Raw genomic sequence first — 18,650 nt, 5'->3', positions numbered from 1 at the left:
ACTTAAGAGGCACTGTCTAAGGCATAGGCTCCACTTTGTGCAGATGAGCTGAAAATAAAATGTGTTCTTGTTCCTAGAATCTATTTCTGTGAAGCATAATAATTCATATTTCATGAAATGAAATTTGAAAATATATTACACTATATTTAGATAGGTAAGACTCCTGTACCTGACATATTCAGAAACAGCTTGCCGTTGATACCGGCTTCTTGCCGCCTTTCCAATATTTCCTAATTGGTCCTACAACTATAACTGCGACAGGCACAGAATTGATAAAAAAATACATAATTTTGTTTGGTAGCAAAGGGTTAACACAATAACTGCAGTGATACTTCACAGATGTGGTGTTAATCTACGACGAGAAGTTGTGCCCTTTAAATTACCGTGGATTATGTAGCAGTGCACAAAATAAGATGGAATAGTGCGCACAAAATTGTAGAACTGTACATTAATTGCAACATTTTTTTATTGCAGATATCTATGTGATAGTGCAAAATAGACATACCTGGTTATTTTCCTCAAGCAGCCTCACCGACTACACGTAGTTGTCGACGACGTCGCTCATCACCTCTTCGATGATTACACGAGCAGTTCGATTAAGACAACGTGCCTGGAGTGTAGGAACTGTGAACATGAAAATGGTACTTTCTAGAACACCCTAAAACCTTCACGCAAATACACTGACTTACAGCAAGCACAGTTAACAAAAACCTGGAAGCTTAGGAAATTGTGGATGTATATTCATTGCCCTACTATAAACCAAACAATGTCCCCATTCAGAAAACGTCTCAAGACAAATCGTCCTAAAAAGGAAACAATTTATGTATTTAGCAGCGCAGGTAACAAAGCAGTGTAGAACCAGACAACTACCACCACTTTGTCCTTTTTGATTTGTCATAAATCCTGCTCCTGAACACATACCTGACCTAAGCATTTGTGGCTAGTCTGGCTTAAGCTGAACAGATTTCTTATGGGCTTCCTAACGCAAAAAAATGGAGCAACCTCAACCAATTCATTCTACCACAGTGACTTATGCTGCCATTCATGATGCTTCACTGTTGCACTGTCAGCACTTCATGTAGGGCTTTACATCAGTACGTAAGATATCTTAGGTGTGTGCAATGTAGACAGAAGGCACTACGAAAAGGGAGAATGGACACAGTCTAAATGCACATTCTTGTGAAACAAGCTTTTTGTTCAAAGCAGCGCGGATGGTAACTCCATGTATGACATGCATCCAGGACTGATTTATAAATGCATGAGCGCACACTAGAAGAAAATAGCAACTATTAAGCAATAATAAACAGTTTCTGGTACATAGTAATAGCACATTTTCAAGATTTCTGTGCAATATTTTCTTCAAGTATGCTTCTTACATCCTTACCTTGCATAGCAGTATGTACTTCATGAAAGGTTGTATGACTGCCTTGTACTTTAACAGTTATGTCTGTTGAAGGACAAGTTATTAACCTCATTTGTAGTACTAATAAAGGGTAAATAAGTGCGGCAAAAAGGTTTTCCTGTCGTTTTCTTTCACACCCACTTTTTTCTGCATATTGGCATGGTGATAGCGGCTGTACCTAGAAGCTAAGAAAAATAGAACTCGCACGATACTAAGGGCCGGACAAGGCGTATTCCACGGAAGTACAACAATGCGACATCATACAGTGCACTTCGCCTTCACGTGCAAAGGTTATGGGCTATCCAGCGGGCCCGGGCAGCGGTCGAAAGGCTATGCCTCACCGCACACAATGCCTGGGTGGCCTGAGCCCGGGCTGGCAACCTCGCAGGTCATTTTTCCAATAAAGTTTTTTCCGTCCGTAATCGCCGTTTAAACAAACATTCAAAATTGACGCTACTGATGGTGATGCCAATTTGACTATTGCTTTTGAATCGAGTGGTTACAATTTTTAACGCGTGGATTACCATCTGGCGACGAACAGTTAAACGAACGGTAACATTATATTTCCCAATGAGCAATGAAAAATATCTCAACGAGTGACGATACCAAAAACTTTTACGACAATAATTAACTAATAGTTCGCATTTATTGAACAAGCATAAGCATTCTGCAGTTCCTCGATTAGTTAGCCATACACACTAAAACAAACTACATGCTTTTGATTGTATCTCCCCATACAATAAACGTCATTTGTTTGGACCGCATTTTCTTGCTTTAACGCTGCGAGCCCGTTATTTCCCAGCAACGAACGCCATGGGCTTTATCAGATGACACAGCATTCCCGACAGGAAAGAACCGGACGCAGCGTTTTCAAAAAAAGAAACGCAAGCAAGGCAGATGACGATTATCGTTGCATGGCATACATACACCCCAAAGGATGTACCTTTGTCTACACTCTAAGAAGAGTTTACACCCTTTGGAGTGCCCCTTCTGCCACACAACAATAATCATCATCTGCCTTTATGCGTTTCCTTTCTTTAACGCTGCGCGCCCTGTACTTTCCAGTAACGAACGGTATGCGCGTTATCAGCATGATAGCGTTGCCGACAGGAAATGCTAACATGCTGATATCGGGCATGCCGTTTGTTGCTGGAAAGTACCGGGCTCGCTGCGTTAAAGAAAGGAAACGCGTCAAGGCAGAAGACGATTATCGTTGTGTGGCCAAAGGGGCACGCCACACTCTAAGAAGAGTTTACACGCTTTGGCGTGCCCCTTCTGCCACACAACGATAATCGTCATCAGCCTTGATGCGTTTCCTTTCTTTAACGCTGCGAGCCTGGTACTTTCCTGTAACGAACGGCACGCGCGTTATCAGCATGATAGCGTTGCCGACAGGAAATGCTAACATGCTGATATCGGGGATGCCGTTTGTTGCTGGAAAGTACCGGGCTCGCTGCGTTAAAGAAATGAAACGCATCAAGGCAGATGATGATTATCGTTGTAAGGCAGTTCAATTCTATCTATTATCGCTCTGTCCCAGTTCTATTTAATCACAATTATTTAGACATACATATTATACATTCATAATTTAAGAGAAAGCAAGAAATGAATATTATGTTTACATTGATAACTATGGCTAATCCGCCCTCGTGGGTACGTGCCATAATTGTGAAGGAGAAAGAAGAAGCTTTCTCGGTGTATATCCCACGCGCGTCCTACAGCAACAACAACAACAACGCTGTCCTACCTTATCCAGAAGCGGCTGCATTCGAAAAATGGCGTCCGCACAAGATGTGGTCAGCAACAAGAAGTTGCGAATGTTCACCTGTCTTACAGTGCTCGTCCTGATTTTCCTCGCGGGACATCTGTTGTGGACTAACGGTGAGCGACATCGAAGCGAAAGCACCCTCCTTGTGCCTTCTGACATATTTTTCATTAGTTTATCAATGTTATTATCATTTTGAAGCACAGCTTTCTTTGCCTCATTCTTTGACATTCCGCTGCTGCTGCTGCTGTGCTGTCGCGTCAGGACGGGGTTGAGACGTGGGTATGTCACAGAAACCTAAAAGGAATGCGCATTCGGTGTTTCGTTAAGTGAAACTTCTTTATGAGCGATCATTCTTAAAATTGCGAGGAATAACTTTCTAAGGAATATAAGACAAGATATGCGCCACGTATGGGGAACACGCCGTTGTGGTTATGAATGATTATTCACCAAGGGACGCCCGCGGCGTCGACACCGGATTTTGCTGTGGCACAGGGCCCTTAACGCTATCGTGTTAGTACATGATAGGAGCGTGGCACGCAGGAAATAATTAAGTGAGAAGCTCGCGTGTCAGCATTTTCGCCGCGTCGCATGTGTTCAAAGTCCCCTGGACGCCCTACTGGATTTTTCGCTATCCTTTACGCTATCGCGTTAGTGCTTTACAGGCGCGTGGCATGCAGGCCATACTACCCTAGAAACTCGAGTGTCAGCATTTACGCCACGTCGCATGCGCGCAATGTCCTCTGGACGCTGTAACTAGGCGTGACCCCCACAAATGCAGCGCGGGAGCTGCCGCGCTTGCGTCCGTGCTCACCCGCAACAGCAACGACAGTAGAGCAAGAACGTGGGGAGAATCTTAGCGAGGAGATAGAGATAGGGTGCGTGAGAGGATGTTGTGAGATATAACACTAGAACCCAGGATGGCGCCGAAGCGTTCACGTAGGACCGAGGAGGAGGAGGCTCGCATAAGGCATCGAGCGGAGCAAGAGCAACCAACACAAGTGGAGCAGGCAAGGTAACATTTCAGATCCCGTAACGGCTGTCGCATGCCGTCAGTATATTTTTACGGTGGAAAAAGAGGACAACGTCCGCGACGGTTAAGAACTTCGGGCGAACTCGAATTCCAGAAGGTGTTTCGAGGCGGGGACGGCCAACGGCTCCGGCAGTGAGGGTAAACGTGACCGATTCGGCCGGAGCACAAACACATCGGCCTGTGCTCAGTTGTATGCGAGTCCGATCTATTTTGGGCAGGGTAGGGATAACGGGCACTAAGGTGGACTTCGATAGGACCAATGCATAGGAGCAGGGCCGGTGTTAGGACGACTCAAGGAGAAGACGATGGGAAGACTCATATCACCGAGTTCCTGGCGAACCACGGATTCAATCACGGATTCAACAGTGTAGTTCCAAGACGCCTGTTGAGGCGAGGCACGAAACGCTGCTTCGAGTACACGGCGTAAAATGCAGGTCGCAAATGTGTAAATGGGGCGTAACTGCGTAAAAGCAATAGGTTGGTCGGTGGGGTCGGTACAAGAAGAAGTCGCTACAGTATTTGGAAGCTGTGTAACAGATTGTGTAGACGGCGACTCTTAGCCTGCTCAAAACGGCGAAATCACCTTCACAATGGCTTCGACAGACGATAGGTTTCTAAAGAACAGAAATAATGCGTCGTCCTCGATGCCTTCGATAATGTGTCCAACCTTGTGCGCTCTGGCATGGACGCGTCGATTCTGTGACAGAGGGCCAGGATGACGTTTGGTGAGTGGTTGCTTGTCGACTAGCTGTCGACCGGTCGAATTGCCAAAAATGTCGGACAGCTTCTCTTTAAACAAACCCCAGCTGGATAGCCCTTCCTCTTGTATGTAAAATCATGCTCGCGGTATTCCGTCGAGGTAGAACAGAACATTGGCTTGCATTAGGGTCAGATCACACCTGCTCACCTTGCTGACGCGCTTCTACATCCTGAACCATTTTTCTACGTAAGCACCATCAAGACCGGTGAACTCGTCACCACATTGCGGCTGAGGTGCAGCAACGTACTTGCTATGCGTTGTCGGCAGTGCAGCTCCAGACGCGGGGACTTTCGCTGGAAGCATGTTTCCAGGCTGAATGAGCTGTACGCTGCGGAGGTCCGTGGGGAACACGGATACCCCTCAAGTCCACCATTATGTCATGGTACAAAACCTTTTACACGATGTATTTACAAGAGATACATAACCAGCAGCTGAGAATCCCGAGAGGCTGCTGCCACCTCGTCATATTCACCATCGTCGATCGCCTAATAACGTCAACGAACTCAAACAGCACACAAAGCTTCGCCTACATCCATTCTCACAGTGCGTGGGATCTGCATGCTTTTTTTTGCCTACTCCAGGCATTTTGAGCATGTCTGTCTGTCTGTCTGTCTGTCTGTCTGTCTGTCTGTCTGTCTGTCTGTCTGTCTGTCTGTCTGTCTGTCTGTCTGTCTGTCTGTCTGTCTGTCTGTCTGTCTGTCTGTCTTGTCTTGTCTTGTCTTGCCTTGCCTTGCCTTGCCTTGCCTTGCCTTGCCTTGCCTTGCCTTGTCCAGTCCAATCCAATCCAGCCTAGTCTAGTCTATTGCGCCTATCGTGCGGCCCAAGCTACAACTAGGCAAAAGCTTGTGGTCGTAATGCCACTATGGTCTTTCCATCATGGTCATTCCAGCTTCACAATGTCACTCGCGTCATGCTATTGTCCTCAAACCTTTTACGAGGACCCAGTGGCCCAAACTGTCTACCATTTTGGGCCCCTAGGTATAAGCTTGAGGCCGTGGTGCCGTCAGGGTTGTTGCATCGCGTGCATTTCAGCCTTTTCATCCCACTCTCGTCACGCTGTCGTCGTCAGGCCATCTTCATCATGCAACCATCATACATTCGTTGTCACTTCCTGGTCGTTATGCCGTCTTGGTGATTCCATCATCCTCACTCGAGCTTCGTCATGGGTCTCTCGCCACGCCGTTTCGTCATGCTAGCCTTGGTGATACAGACGGCGTCGCACCATTTTCTTCATACACTTGTCATTATCTCATTTAGGGTGCCGTCCAGGCCTTTCCATTGTCATTCCAACTTAATTATTCATCTTACGCCATGCCGTCGTCGTCACCCAGTCGTCGTCCTACCATTGTTGTCCGGACATCGTGGTTATGGTGTCGTTTAATAATTCTCCCCACTTCATTAACGTCATTACAATGCCATGCCCTCGTCTTCAAACCGCCTTCGTCAATTTATCGACGGCTTTCCTTCTTCGTGATTTTATCGTAATCATGCTGTCGTTATTTAATCGGAATTATATACCGTTGACATGCCATCGTCGCCATTACGTCGCCGTCAGACGGTCGCGATCACTCATCCCTTTTCAAACCGTCGTCGCCATCCCTTCGTGGCCGTGCCATCATCGTCCTTCTAGCTTTGTCATCTGGATGTCTTCTCAATCGTGCACTACCGTTCACTGCAGTCGTTCACTATCAGAAATATAAGCTCTATTCCAGAGCTCCCAAAGAACCTCCACGCAGAAGGCTTTATTTGAGCTACTGGAGTTCCTGCAGTCCACAGACATTCCCAATGCCTTTTAGGAACGCCGCCCCCCACACCTGTAACGTGTACGCGGTTTTTCTCGTCTTACTCTCACTTTCCCCTTCCACTCTCTCTCACTCATGATCCCCTTAGTTATTCCGTCCGTGCTGGGTAGCCAACATCGGCTAGCACTGGTTAGCCTCTGCGCCTTTCTACGCATCCTTTCTCTCTCTTGATCACTTATCGCTTGACAAATCGCATTTCGGCATCCCGAAAAAGCACGCCGTGGTTCTTCCATACGCAAATGGCAGTCGCTGATGTTGACGTCAGCCCTAGGCGTAAAGTCACGATTTACACTGATCGCATATGAGCATGCAAGTGACATCAGGGCCATCTATAAAAAAGCGACCCGTTCCTTCCCGTTTCAGTACGTATAAGGGCTGCACTGAGTCTCCAGTTCCTCCCATAGGACCATTTCCTCACCAAAATCGCTCCCCCCAAGAAGTTTCTTATCTCAGCCGAATTCAATGAACGTCACCGTAAGCGTCCTTGTTATACGGCTCAAACAACTGAGGCTCGCGCTGCCCTACAAAAACGAAAATGGATAGCCGAACGTGAATGGTAGAATCTATGAAATTAAGAAACCAGTGACCCCATGGACATTAAATAAAAATATGTCAAAATAATGAACACGTATACTATAATGTCGCGTATTTACAGAATCAGCAATAGCACTTTAATAAAATCAAGCATGCTATTTGAGACAACCACTGTCTCCTGAACGGTGCACAGTCTCCACCAGTTCTCACACATGCACGAAATTGCGGCCACCATCTCGCTCCAGATATGAACCAGGATTCGCGAGAGCCCTTTTAATAATGAGACACAACTTTTCACATCCCGTGGCGCTCAAGAGGAGCTGTGGGTAATGAATACTTGCAGTAATAATGACGTTCAGTAATGGCATTGCCACGTCATATAAATGAATTGCGTTGATATCTATGTTAACACCGTTCAAAATAAAGGCATTGAAAGCACTGAACAGAGGAAGCACTCAACTTATGGCTCATTTCCGCAAATATGGGCGTGCCCAATATTTTGACCACCCTGTGATTGTGTCCCGGGATAGAGATCGCTATACGCGTGAGATTGGTGAGGCAATGACGAGCGGTGATTATGACTGCATGGGCCCCTACCCAGATCCAAATTTGGAGCCCAATGGCGGCGTTCCCTCGAGTCTTCTGCAAGCTTGAGGTATCTAAGCTGGCTGAACTGTGTCTAGTCTAGTAAAATTCTCTCAGAAACCTGCACATTCTTCTCTTTTTTTTTCTGCTAGCACGTCAGAAACCTTAAAGGAGTTTTTGTTGTCTGAATCCTAAAAGGGGCAGTCACCAAAACTCTGGAAAGACAAGCCCAAAGGTTGTCCACACCAAGTTAAAGTGTCTGTTGAAGTGGAGTGAAGGTAACGCAACGTGGCTTGATGGCCATTTGGACCCTGTCGATGCTCACGTGGTGAGCCTGTGCGGTAGCACTAATGTGATGAAATAAACCGAAGCAACGGCTGCAGCAAACTTTGTGAAACTGCTTTTGTGGACACGTCTTATATTTGCGCTCTGTGTTTTGAATATGACCTAGGTGGTTTACGGGAAAGCCAATTATGAAGTAGAGGGAGCATACTATAATATTCTTAATATTGCCGCTAGGTGTCACGCGCCAGCGCTGCGAAAGAAGTGACTGGAACGCGCGCTCGGCAAGAGGTGGGCGCTGAAGGAGTAGTAGTAGAGGCTGAGGACGCCGGCTTGAGTTTTGTGTATGCCATCTTGTACAACTGTCTGTCTCGCCGACGCCGGGTACATCTTCATTTGTCTTTTCGTGACAAAACTGGTGGAGGTGCGGGGTACGGTTCATCCGATGCCAGAAACCCCTCCAGGCAGCACGAGTACCAGCCCTATACTAGTGGACAGCAGGAGAATCCGAGGATTGCCTCCGGAGCTTGATCATCGCTCCGCAACAACATCGACGCCCCCACGGACCAGGATGGAAGGAACATCAACGTCTCTATCGACGATTATGCAAGGTACGGCCACAACGGCAACTCAGTACCTGCTGCAGAATCTCCGACTGCCGAAAGTCTTTCACGGGGATATCTTCAAGGATGTAGAAGACTGGTTAGCCCTATTTGAGCACGTTGCCGAGATAAACGAATGGAGTGACGTGGCGAAGTTGAGAAATGTCTACTTCAGCTTGGAGGACGGTGCTCGCACTTGGTACGAGAACCGAGAGGGGCTCAAATCGCTGCTCGAGTTCCGCCGTGCCTTGCTGGATACATACACCGATGCTGATCGGCGCGAACGAGCCGAACGGGCGCTCCGATCCCGCATTCATCTGCCGAATGAAAGCGTGACGTCGTATGTAGAGGACATGACGCGCCTCCTCCGTCGGGTGGACCCTACCATGTCAGAGGGAGAGAAGCTGCGCCCTCTAATGCGGCGAGTTAAGGAACAGCTATTTGCTGGCCTGGTTCGATGCCCGCCGAAGACCGTGGCTGAATTTTTAACCGAAGCCACCACGATGGAAAAGATACTGCACCAGCGCTCAGCTTTCTATGAAAGGCAAATGAACGCTACTTCACCTTCGGACCAGCGCTCCGCTACGTTTGACAGGCAAGCGAATGCTGCTTCACTGACGGACGCGGTTGCCTTTGGGAACCTGGACGTTCTCCAAGACATTATCCGCTCGGTGGTGCGTGATGAGCTTTAACGGTTCAGCTGCCCACCTCAGCCCATGCTGGGTTCCATTTCTGCCCTCGTGAGAATTGAAGAAGTGAAGCCTGTGACAACACAGTTGCAGCGGCCGTCATATGCGGAAGTATTGGGGCGAATCTCTGTCCGCGCTCCGACCCATTTCGTCCCCGCCACTTTTTACGCCGCGTCATACGTCCCGCTGCTCCTATCAGTGCAACCGATCTAACGTATGGAGGATCGGCGCCCGCTCGAAAGGAAATCTGACGTCTGGCGTACCGCGGACGGAAGGCCTCTGTGTTTTCACTGCGGAGAAGCCGGTCACGTATACCGGGAGTGCCCATACCGCCGCCTCGGATTGCAAGGTTTTGCCGCGGATTCCCAAAGGATCAGATATGGCGAAAGGCCTAAGGCGATTGAAGAGTACCTGAACCAGCAGGGTGTGCCACTGTTCCCGCGGCGGCAGTCGCGCTCCTAACACCTTTGGGCATGCGCAAGGTCAGAGTACAAATTCGTAGGTGTACGTTTCCAGCCAGCTGCCTTATACTCCGCCATTGTTCTCGGGACTTCAACTTGGGTCTCGACTTTCTGCGAGAGTATGGTGCCATTATAGAACTCCGGGAGCGCACAGTGACTTTTTCGACAGAGAGAGCAGCGAACATTCGCGACAACTGCCGACGTAACTCACTTCGGGTTTACGCCGAAAGTGTAACTTTACCACTACGCGCAAGTGTCCTGGTAGCGGTCGTATGCGACAATCTGCGCGACGGCGAAGCTGTTGCAGAGGGCAATTCCTCCCTTATGCTGACTCATGGTGCATGTGCAGACCGCAGTCTCATATGCTTCGAGGTGAACATTCTTCGCTCCTCGTGACGAACTTCAGCCAGGAACATCGCCACCTGTTTCGTCGTACTACAATCGCTTTTGCTGAGCCCATAGCAGACGTTCCTGAATGCTTTGCGTCTATGACAAAGGAAAACCCAGCTCAGACACTCAGCAACATCGACATCAATTCAGGCCTTTCGGAGGAAAAGCAAAAACCGCTGCGCGAATTGCTACTTCGGTTCAAGGAGGGCTTCGCATCTTCTTCCAAGGTACGCCAGACACCCATCACGATACACCGAATAATCACGTATGATTCTCGTCCAATACGACAACTGCCTTATCGCGTATCGGCGAAAGAGCGCAACGTGATTAATGCACAAGCGAAAGAAATGCTTGAAGATGACGTCATTCAACCATCCCAAAGCCCTTGGTCCTCTCCGGTGGTCCTTGTCAAAGAGAAAGACGGAACGCTTCTGTTCTGGGTTGACTATAGAAAGTTGAATAATGTCACAAAAGAAGACGTTTACCCGCTTTCGCGGATCGATGATTCATTCGGTCGACTGCGGCGAAACAGGTATTTTTCATCCATAGATTTGAAGAGTGGATATTGGCAAATTGAAGCTGACGAACGAGATCGCGAAAAAACTGCCTTTGTTACCCCGAATGGACTGTATGAATTTATAGTACTTCCATTCGGCCTGTGTTCTGCACCGGGCACATTCCAGAGAATGATGGACACTGTTCTGACGGGTCTGAAGTGGCACAGTTGTTTAGTATACTTAGATGACGTCGTCGTGTTTGCGGTGACCTTCGAAGAAAATCTGAACCGTTTAGAGGCGGTACTTGAGGCGCTCCGCTCCGCTAATCTCACACTAAAGCCAGAAAAGTGTCACTTCGGTTACGGAGAGTTGAAGTTTCTCGGACATGTCGTGAATGCCGATGGCGTCCAGCCTGACCCAGACAAAACGTCTGCTGTTGCTGCTTTTCCGACTCGTCGTGACAAGAAAGCAGTACACCGCTTCCTCGGTCTGTGTGCGTACTATCGTCGCCTCATCGCTAACTTCTCCCGGATCGCCGAACCACTCATACGCATCACGCGAGAAGATACACCCTTCGTTTGGACGGATGAGGTGGACGCAACTTTCACCGAGTTACGGCAGCGCCTGCAGGAATCACCCGTCCTCGCTCACTTTGACGAGGACGCTGACACCGAGGTACATACCGACGCAAGCAACATCGGTCTTGGCGCAGTACTCGTTCAACACCAGGAAGGCGTCGAGGAAGTGATCGCTTATGCCAGTCGCACCCTTTCACGCGCCGAAATCAACTACTCCACTTCCGAGAAAGAGTGTCTAGCGGTTGTGTGGGCCATCATGAAATTTCGGCCTTATCTCGACGGTCGCCCTTTCAAGGTGTTCACAGACCACCATTCCTTGTGTTGGTTAGCCAACACGAGACCCGTCCGGACGACTTGCTCGATGGAGTCTTCGTCTGCAGGAGTTCGATGTTACCATCGTCTACAAATCGGGCCGCAAGCACGAAGACGCGGACACGTTGTCGCGCGCTCCCGTGAAAACTTGTGATGAGGACATGGACGAAGACGGCGCATTCCTTGGGGCCCTCACCGCATCTGACCTGATCACGGCAGCGCGAGGACACCGAAATACGACCTCTCATCGATCACCTTGAAGGCAAGAATGTTACGATTCCACGACACATTTCTCGCAATCAATTGACCTTCTGCCTCCGAAAGGATGTCCGCTACATGAAAAACTTGAGTGCCAGCGACAAAGAGTATCTATTGGTTGTACCTGCTGCACTCCGTGATGACATTCTCCTAGCCTGCCATGATGAATCCACGGCTGCACACTTGGGATTTTCACGTACTTTTAAGAGTTCGCCAGACGTACTACTGGCGCAGACTTTCTACCACTGTGAAGCGTTACGTGCAATGCTGCCGTGAGTGTCAACGCAGGAAATCGCCGTCTTTGTAACACGGGGGGTTAATCCAACCCATCGCACCACCTAGCGCGCCGTTTGATCAAATCGGCAGGGATATTCTGGGAACCTTTCACTTGTCAGCCAGCGGAAACAAGTGGATTATAGTCGCCACAGACTAACACGCTACGCCGAGACGAAAGCTGTACAACGTGCCACGGCCTACGAAGTTGCCCAGTTCTTCATCGATCAGATAGTCCTCAGACATGGTGCCCCATCATACGCCATCACTGGCAGAGGAACTGTCTTTACAGCCCAACTGATAGAGGACATATTCGAGTTGAGCTGCACGCAGCATCGCAAGGCCACTGCCTATCATCCGCAGACCAACGGACTGACGGAACAGCTAAACAAAACCATTGCTGACATGCTGTCTATGTATGTAGATGTCCAGCACAAAACATGGGATCAAGTCATGCCGTACGTTACATTCGCGTACAACACCGCCATTCAGGAAACAACACAATTCCCACCGTTCCGTCTTGTCTACGGGTGCGAGATCCAGACCACGCTAGACGCAATGCCCCCGCACGACACCAACGCATCACTTACTTTCGACGGCAAGCAACTTACTCAACACGCAGAGGAAGCTCGTCAACTAGCGCGCATACACATCACGAAGAAGCAGAGTACAGACGCACGACGCTACAACCTTCGACATCGGCAAGTTGACTACCAGCCAGGTGACCAAATCTGGGTGTGGACTCCAATCCGTCGCCAGGGCTTATCTGAAAAGCTGCTTAGTAGATACTTTGGACCCTACTAAATGATACGCCGCGTTAGTGAACCATGAGGTCATTCCCAACGGTGCCGCGTCGCCTCGGCGTCGACAGCACCACTCGGAGACAGTGCATGTTATTCGCCTCAAACCGTATTTCGCGCGTTAAGGCGGCGCCAACCCGATGTCATACGACTTCCACACTTCCACTTTCGTTTAGTAAGCATCGTAGTTTAGTAAGCATCGGGGTCGATGCTTTTTTTTTTGGCGGGGGAATAATGCCGCTAGGTGTCACGCGCCAGCGCTGCGAAAGAAGTGACTGGAACGCACGCTCGGCAAGAGGTGGGCGCTGAAGAAGAAGTAGTAGAGACTGAGGACGCCGGCTTGAGTTTTGCGTACGCCATCTTGTACAACGGTCTGTCTCGCCTACGCCGGGTGCATCTTCATTTGTCTTTTCGTGACAATATTATTTCTCTCCGCTACGCTTGCAAACAGTACTAGTCGAACATGAGATAGGACGAACGCTTTCTAATTTAATGCCTACCCATTGGGGTAGCTGTATTATAGCACGGTTTGGCACAACACTGGAGGCCTAGCGGTTTCCTTCCATTGCAATGGCTAATATTTTTCTTAATACCGGTTGCTTTTAATGTTGGTGAGATGTTTCACTTGGTGCTGTTTGCCAATAATATCAACACTTATATTTCAGGTATACAGAAACAGCTACCAAGGTCCCTGTTCTTCAACGAGAAGTGGCACAACAAGATACTAACTTCTGGCAAGTGAAGATTTTATGTACACACTTGAAGTCATGCCTGGTCTGAATATACTTAAGCCGGATTAAATATTATATTAGTTCTTGACCAGTGGGAAGAATAGTAAATAGATTGTACTATAATATGGTCAGCGCAACGTGTGATGAAGTCTTCGTTTGCTCATCCGTAGATTCGACCACGCGTAAATTTTTCTCATCTGTAAAACGGAACACCCGCGCGCGCCGCGTCGTGTTCATCGTCATAGCTCGAGCACGGTGAGATAATGTGGTTATGTAGAAGGGTATGGTTATGTAGATATAGTGGTTATGAAGATGTATGTAATGTGTAATGTGTAGTTCTCCACGCACACACGCACACACACACACACACATATGCGCGCACGCACGCACACACACACGCACGCACGCACGCACACACACACACACACACACACACACACACTCACACACACACACAAACGCGCGCGCGCGCACGCACGCACGCAAACGCATATATGTATACACATATATTGGTATATATTGTCGCGTTGCAGTGACTGTCAGAAACACCGTAGTAAAACTGTGAATGACGGGACTAACTCTTTATTGGGACTTGTGCCCCTAAAAGCAAGTGACATAAAAAGACCGACGATAACGCGAACACCGTGGGGTTCGTCGAACATCTGATCTTCAAATCAAGCCCATCGGCTTTTATAATTGCCTTTCGAAAGGTTCCGCCTTAACCGCTTGCGTGCGCGTGCCTTCAAGCAAGTACTACACAATTTGGGTCGCACACACAGTCTAACTACACAAGGTGCGGCGAGAACATACACAACAGGTTGAATAAAAGATAACATTCAAGTAATTTCAAAATGATGCCGGCGCGTATTGCGCATAGCCATAACGATAGGTTGTTAGCGGGTCAAATGCAGTCCCCGGAAAAAGGATACATAATTACACCTGTCAGTGCCCCTTGATAAAAGGCATCGTCCAGATGCTACAAACACGCGATCCGAAACCATGCAAGATGGATCCTCGCGTGGTAGACATGTAGCTGTCGCTTTATCCTCATCCATCTTTGTCACACGCGCCAAGAAGAACTTGTACAATAGCGAGCTGGCCCACACAAATCGAATACTTGCACCCTACTGGCACAGGTCGCCTGGAAGCGCCATTTCCTCAAGCAAACTTAACACACAGTAGAGTCTTCGTATGATAAAGCTTTCTTCTCTTGTCTTCTTCCACTGCGAAACATATAAAGCCACTCCGTCTGACAGCGTTCCTCACACAAAACACCTGGCTTTCTCTAGTGATAGTAAAAATCTGGCACCTTATGCATAATGTTACAACCGTAACTCTCAGTAGCTACGCCTCTAGAGTTCTGTGCAAGCGAAATGATAATACTTGAATTCTAATTCTTCTTTGATACTCGGAAAGTGTCAACAATGAGCAAAACAATAGTGCCACAAAAATTGTTTAATGTACACCTAGATGAGGTGAACAGTGTCTACGGGTGCGATCTAGTAATCGCTAGCCGGATTACTTGCTCTGTCCAATGACATTCTTGTACAACCTCGGCTACTAGTATTTCTGTCGCGTTCCGGTGTCTTACTATTTTAGCGCAACTGCCAATTGCTTCGCCACGAGCTACTCGGAGCTGCCGGAGAGAATGGATTCCTTTACTAGGAATAAATCATTTTCCGTAGCAGTAAAACGTTGCAGAGCACGCTCAGCACGTATACGACATCGCTCTACGAACTCTCTGCTGAGGATTCGGTATAGCGGCACCTTTTTTTTTTCTTTTCTAACTCATCATTTCACACCGCCGCGATTTTCGACCAGCCGCCACAATCTAATCACGGGGAAGCGAACCAATCGCAGACGTCGGCACCATTTTCCTCCAAAGTTTATCTGCTCTGACTGCGCCAGCTCAGCCCCACCGAAACCATTTCCCCTTTTACGTGCTCCTCACCTTTTGTGAGATAATTAGATAAGATGAAGCTGTCAAAGTAGGCCGTGATACTCGCGTTGAAAGCACACTAAACTAACCTCCTATTAATGAGAAGGGTGCTTGCCTAATCTGTTCAAACAACGCTGTGTGCCCTCGGCTACTATTGCATCGCGTCAGGGGTTGCGTAAGTTTGACGTTAGAACATTGACACAAAATTAAAATGATATTGTTTCCTCATATATGGCCGAAGCATTAGGAAAATTTTACGAAAAGTTCAAAGTCATGGGTTTAAAAAATACCTGCGGTCCTCTATAAGATAAAGTGGGAATGTGACTGCTATAATGCGAGAAGCACCGAAGTGCTTTTCATAATAGTTAACATAAGGATATCAAGCTGTCACTGGAGCCTTTACCTTTCTTCTTTATTCTTATTGCAGAGTCTTTGAAGAACAACAAAGACCACATATGGTTCCTCGAAACATCCTACAGACGGAGACTCAAGGCCAGGGAAGCCTGCAGCATTGAGTCGGCTTGCCGACACAATGCCGACTACACGGTGCATCTGCTTTCTACAGGAAACATCAGCTCCTCTTACTGTCCTTATCATCGCCTACTTTCAAAACTGCCGAATTTTCGCTCGGCGGGGCTCAATGCGAGGAAGGAACTTGCGGCGACTCCATTAGCCAAACTGCACGCCAAAGAGGGAGCACTAAATCGGAGTCCTGATAAAGTGGAACATCTGAGTGACTTTCTGCGCTGTGTCGTGCTTTGGAAGCGCGGTGGCGTATATTTGGACATGGACGTGATCGTAATGAAGTCGCTGAAAGGAATAAGAAATAGTGTCGTCTACGAGAACGAAAACGGGAGTGTGGCTAATAGTATACTATTCTTCGACAAGAAGCACCCAGTGCTCAGAGCGCTTATCGATGAATGCGCGCGCGTATACAATCCCGGTGTTTGGACCTCATGCGGGCCCCTTTTGATGTCGCGGCTGCCTTCAGACGCAGTATTCTCTCGGCGCATAAATTTCCTGCACCCGTCCACCTTCTTCGGCGTTGGATTTCCATCCTGGCGGATATTGTTCGATCCCTCAAAAGTACCCGCGGTGTTTAGGGCAATAAACGGCAGCCACGGCGTTCACATTTGGAACAAGCTGAGCGCAAAGAAACGGGTGGTAGCCGGATCTGGTTGTGCCATAGACATTCTCGCCCATGAACACTGTCCGCAAGTCTACAAGTTAGCCGCCTTAAAGAAATATATTTGAATAAATTTTATCCAGAAATTCTAGCCTACCTTGTGTAGGCGAAGGAATGCCATAGTAATTATTTCTTTTGATACATCCTGCCATGACGAATACCTTCACTTGGTCCTAGCAAAAAATGTTTCCCATGACCGCTTGTGTGATGCTGGCAATGAGTGAGCAGAAAATGTGCACATTAAAGCCTGCATTGCAATCATCCACTAATAAATGACGTCTTCCAAACTAAAAAATCGCTTGTATTTTTTTTTCTGGAATGTGATTTCGTGCTGTTACTTGTACATACGATGCCAAAAGCGGATGATAATAAGGATTTTCAGACGTTCCACAGTACACACTATAAATGCGCCTACATTATTCATCTTCTATGAAAGAAATGGTTTCGCGGAAAGAGGTTTAATAAATAGGCTCCTTAGTGAAGTATTGCAGGTGGCATGAGCATTGGTATGTCACACGCGCGTCCATTGGACACAGCTGCTTCTGCCCTTACAAAAATTTGTAGTAAGCTAGAATAAATGTTTTCTAGAGAAACGTTTCTAGAAGCTACCAAATGTTAATAAATGTTTTCATACCGTTTTCTAAATTCCTAAAAACTTCATACCAGAATTCGGTCGACTATTGGCCACCTATATTGAATAAAAAGAAATAATAGGGAACTTTCTTTCAACCATGAATGAACATGCTTCAAGCAATAAAAGCAGGATTTACTATCTTAGTACGTAGAAATCTTGTAGCAACATCCTACCGACTTTTTGTTCCTGGACCTATAAACATGCTAGTAACATTATTTTGAACTTTATTCCTAATTCTCTTTATCTATTTCCTTTATTAATTCTTTACCCATACACAATACTGATATTCAAAAACAAATTCTAGCTGAACTAAATGCCATCAGAGAGGAAAAGAAACGCCTTCATGTGGAATACAACAAACTTCGCAGGCACATTGCGGAACTATACGCCAGTCGTACTGCCACTCGGCAGTCTACACCAATAAGCGCACCCTCAATGCCGTCATCTTCGGAACGTTCTGAACACATGTTTCTCGCGGAATGTTCAAAACCAAGAGAAATCGCACAAGTCGAGAAGAAAGTTGATGTACTGCAAAAGCAGCTGCTAGCACTGCAACAAAGAATCCAGCAATTGGCAAGTGTAATCGAAGAAACAGGGCTCGCAAAATACCCGCGACGTAAGAAAGTGGGAACATTGGCACAACAGGAATAAGTAGAGCAGGCACACCCTGCCGATCCACCCGTAAACCAGGATGAACAGCAAAACTAACCATAGGGACCAAAACCCACTCCTCATGTGACAATGGAATTGTCGCACCTACAAACGCAAGGAAAGATCAGTGAGACAGTACATAAATAAAGCCAAAATGACACCAAGCGTAATCGCACTGCTGGAAACGGGAGATGGACGCGCCAAAAACATAATCGCGTACTGAAACTACGTATAGCGATACTCAAGGCAACAGCAGAATTTTAAGCTGGGCAGCTCACCCGCCACAACTGGCGACAACTATGAAACAAGTTGCAGGACATTCGTAGCACGGCCAAAACATGGTCGCTGCTACGCTATGTTACTGATCCCCCCCCTTCCCCCAAAGCAAAGCAGGCAGCCAGCAAACAATCCAACGTATCATCCACAACCATTTGTGTTCTGATGACGCATCCTGGAGGAGTTTTGGGTGCGGTACATAGGCCATTT

At 47.6% G+C, this 18,650-nt stretch overlaps 1 protein-coding gene across 1 annotated transcript; it reads left to right on the top strand.

The window, feature by feature from the left end:
* Positions 1-3,109: 3,109 nt before the first annotated feature.
* On the top strand, positions 3,110-17,157 carry LOC139046642 (lactosylceramide 4-alpha-galactosyltransferase-like). The gene is made up of 3 exons (XM_065440060.2): positions 3,110-3,283; positions 13,689-13,757; positions 16,121-17,157. Exons 1-3 carry the CDS (start codon positions 3,178-3,180, stop codon positions 16,945-16,947), a joined length of 1,002 nt encoding a protein of 333 aa, XP_065296132.1. The 5' UTR covers positions 3,110-3,177; the 3' UTR covers positions 16,948-17,157.
* The last annotated feature ends 1,493 nt before the right edge of the window (positions 17,158-18,650 follow it).

This window comes from Dermacentor albipictus, chromosome 1 (genome assembly GCF_038994185.2).
Source record: "Dermacentor albipictus isolate Rhodes 1998 colony chromosome 1, USDA_Dalb.pri_finalv2, whole genome shotgun sequence".
Lineage (NCBI taxonomy): Eukaryota > Metazoa > Arthropoda > Arachnida > Ixodida > Ixodidae > Dermacentor > Dermacentor albipictus.
The sequence above is the reverse complement of the archived record's forward strand: the minus strand, read 5'-3'. Positions and strand labels throughout refer to the sequence as shown.

Excerpts from the sequence above, each read along its gene's own strand:
- LOC139046642 (XM_065440060.2), top strand. The coding sequence starts at position 3,178 with ATGGCGTCCGCACAAGATGTGGTCAGCAACAAGAAGTTGCGAATGTTC. Across the intron at positions 3,284-13,688 it reads ACATCTGTTGTGGACTAACG|GTATACAGAAACAGCTACCA; the intron begins GTGAGCGACATC and ends CTTATATTTCAG. Across the intron at positions 13,758-16,120 it reads CAACAAGATACTAACTTCTG|AGTCTTTGAAGAACAACAAA; the intron begins GCAAGTGAAGAT and ends TTCTTATTGCAG.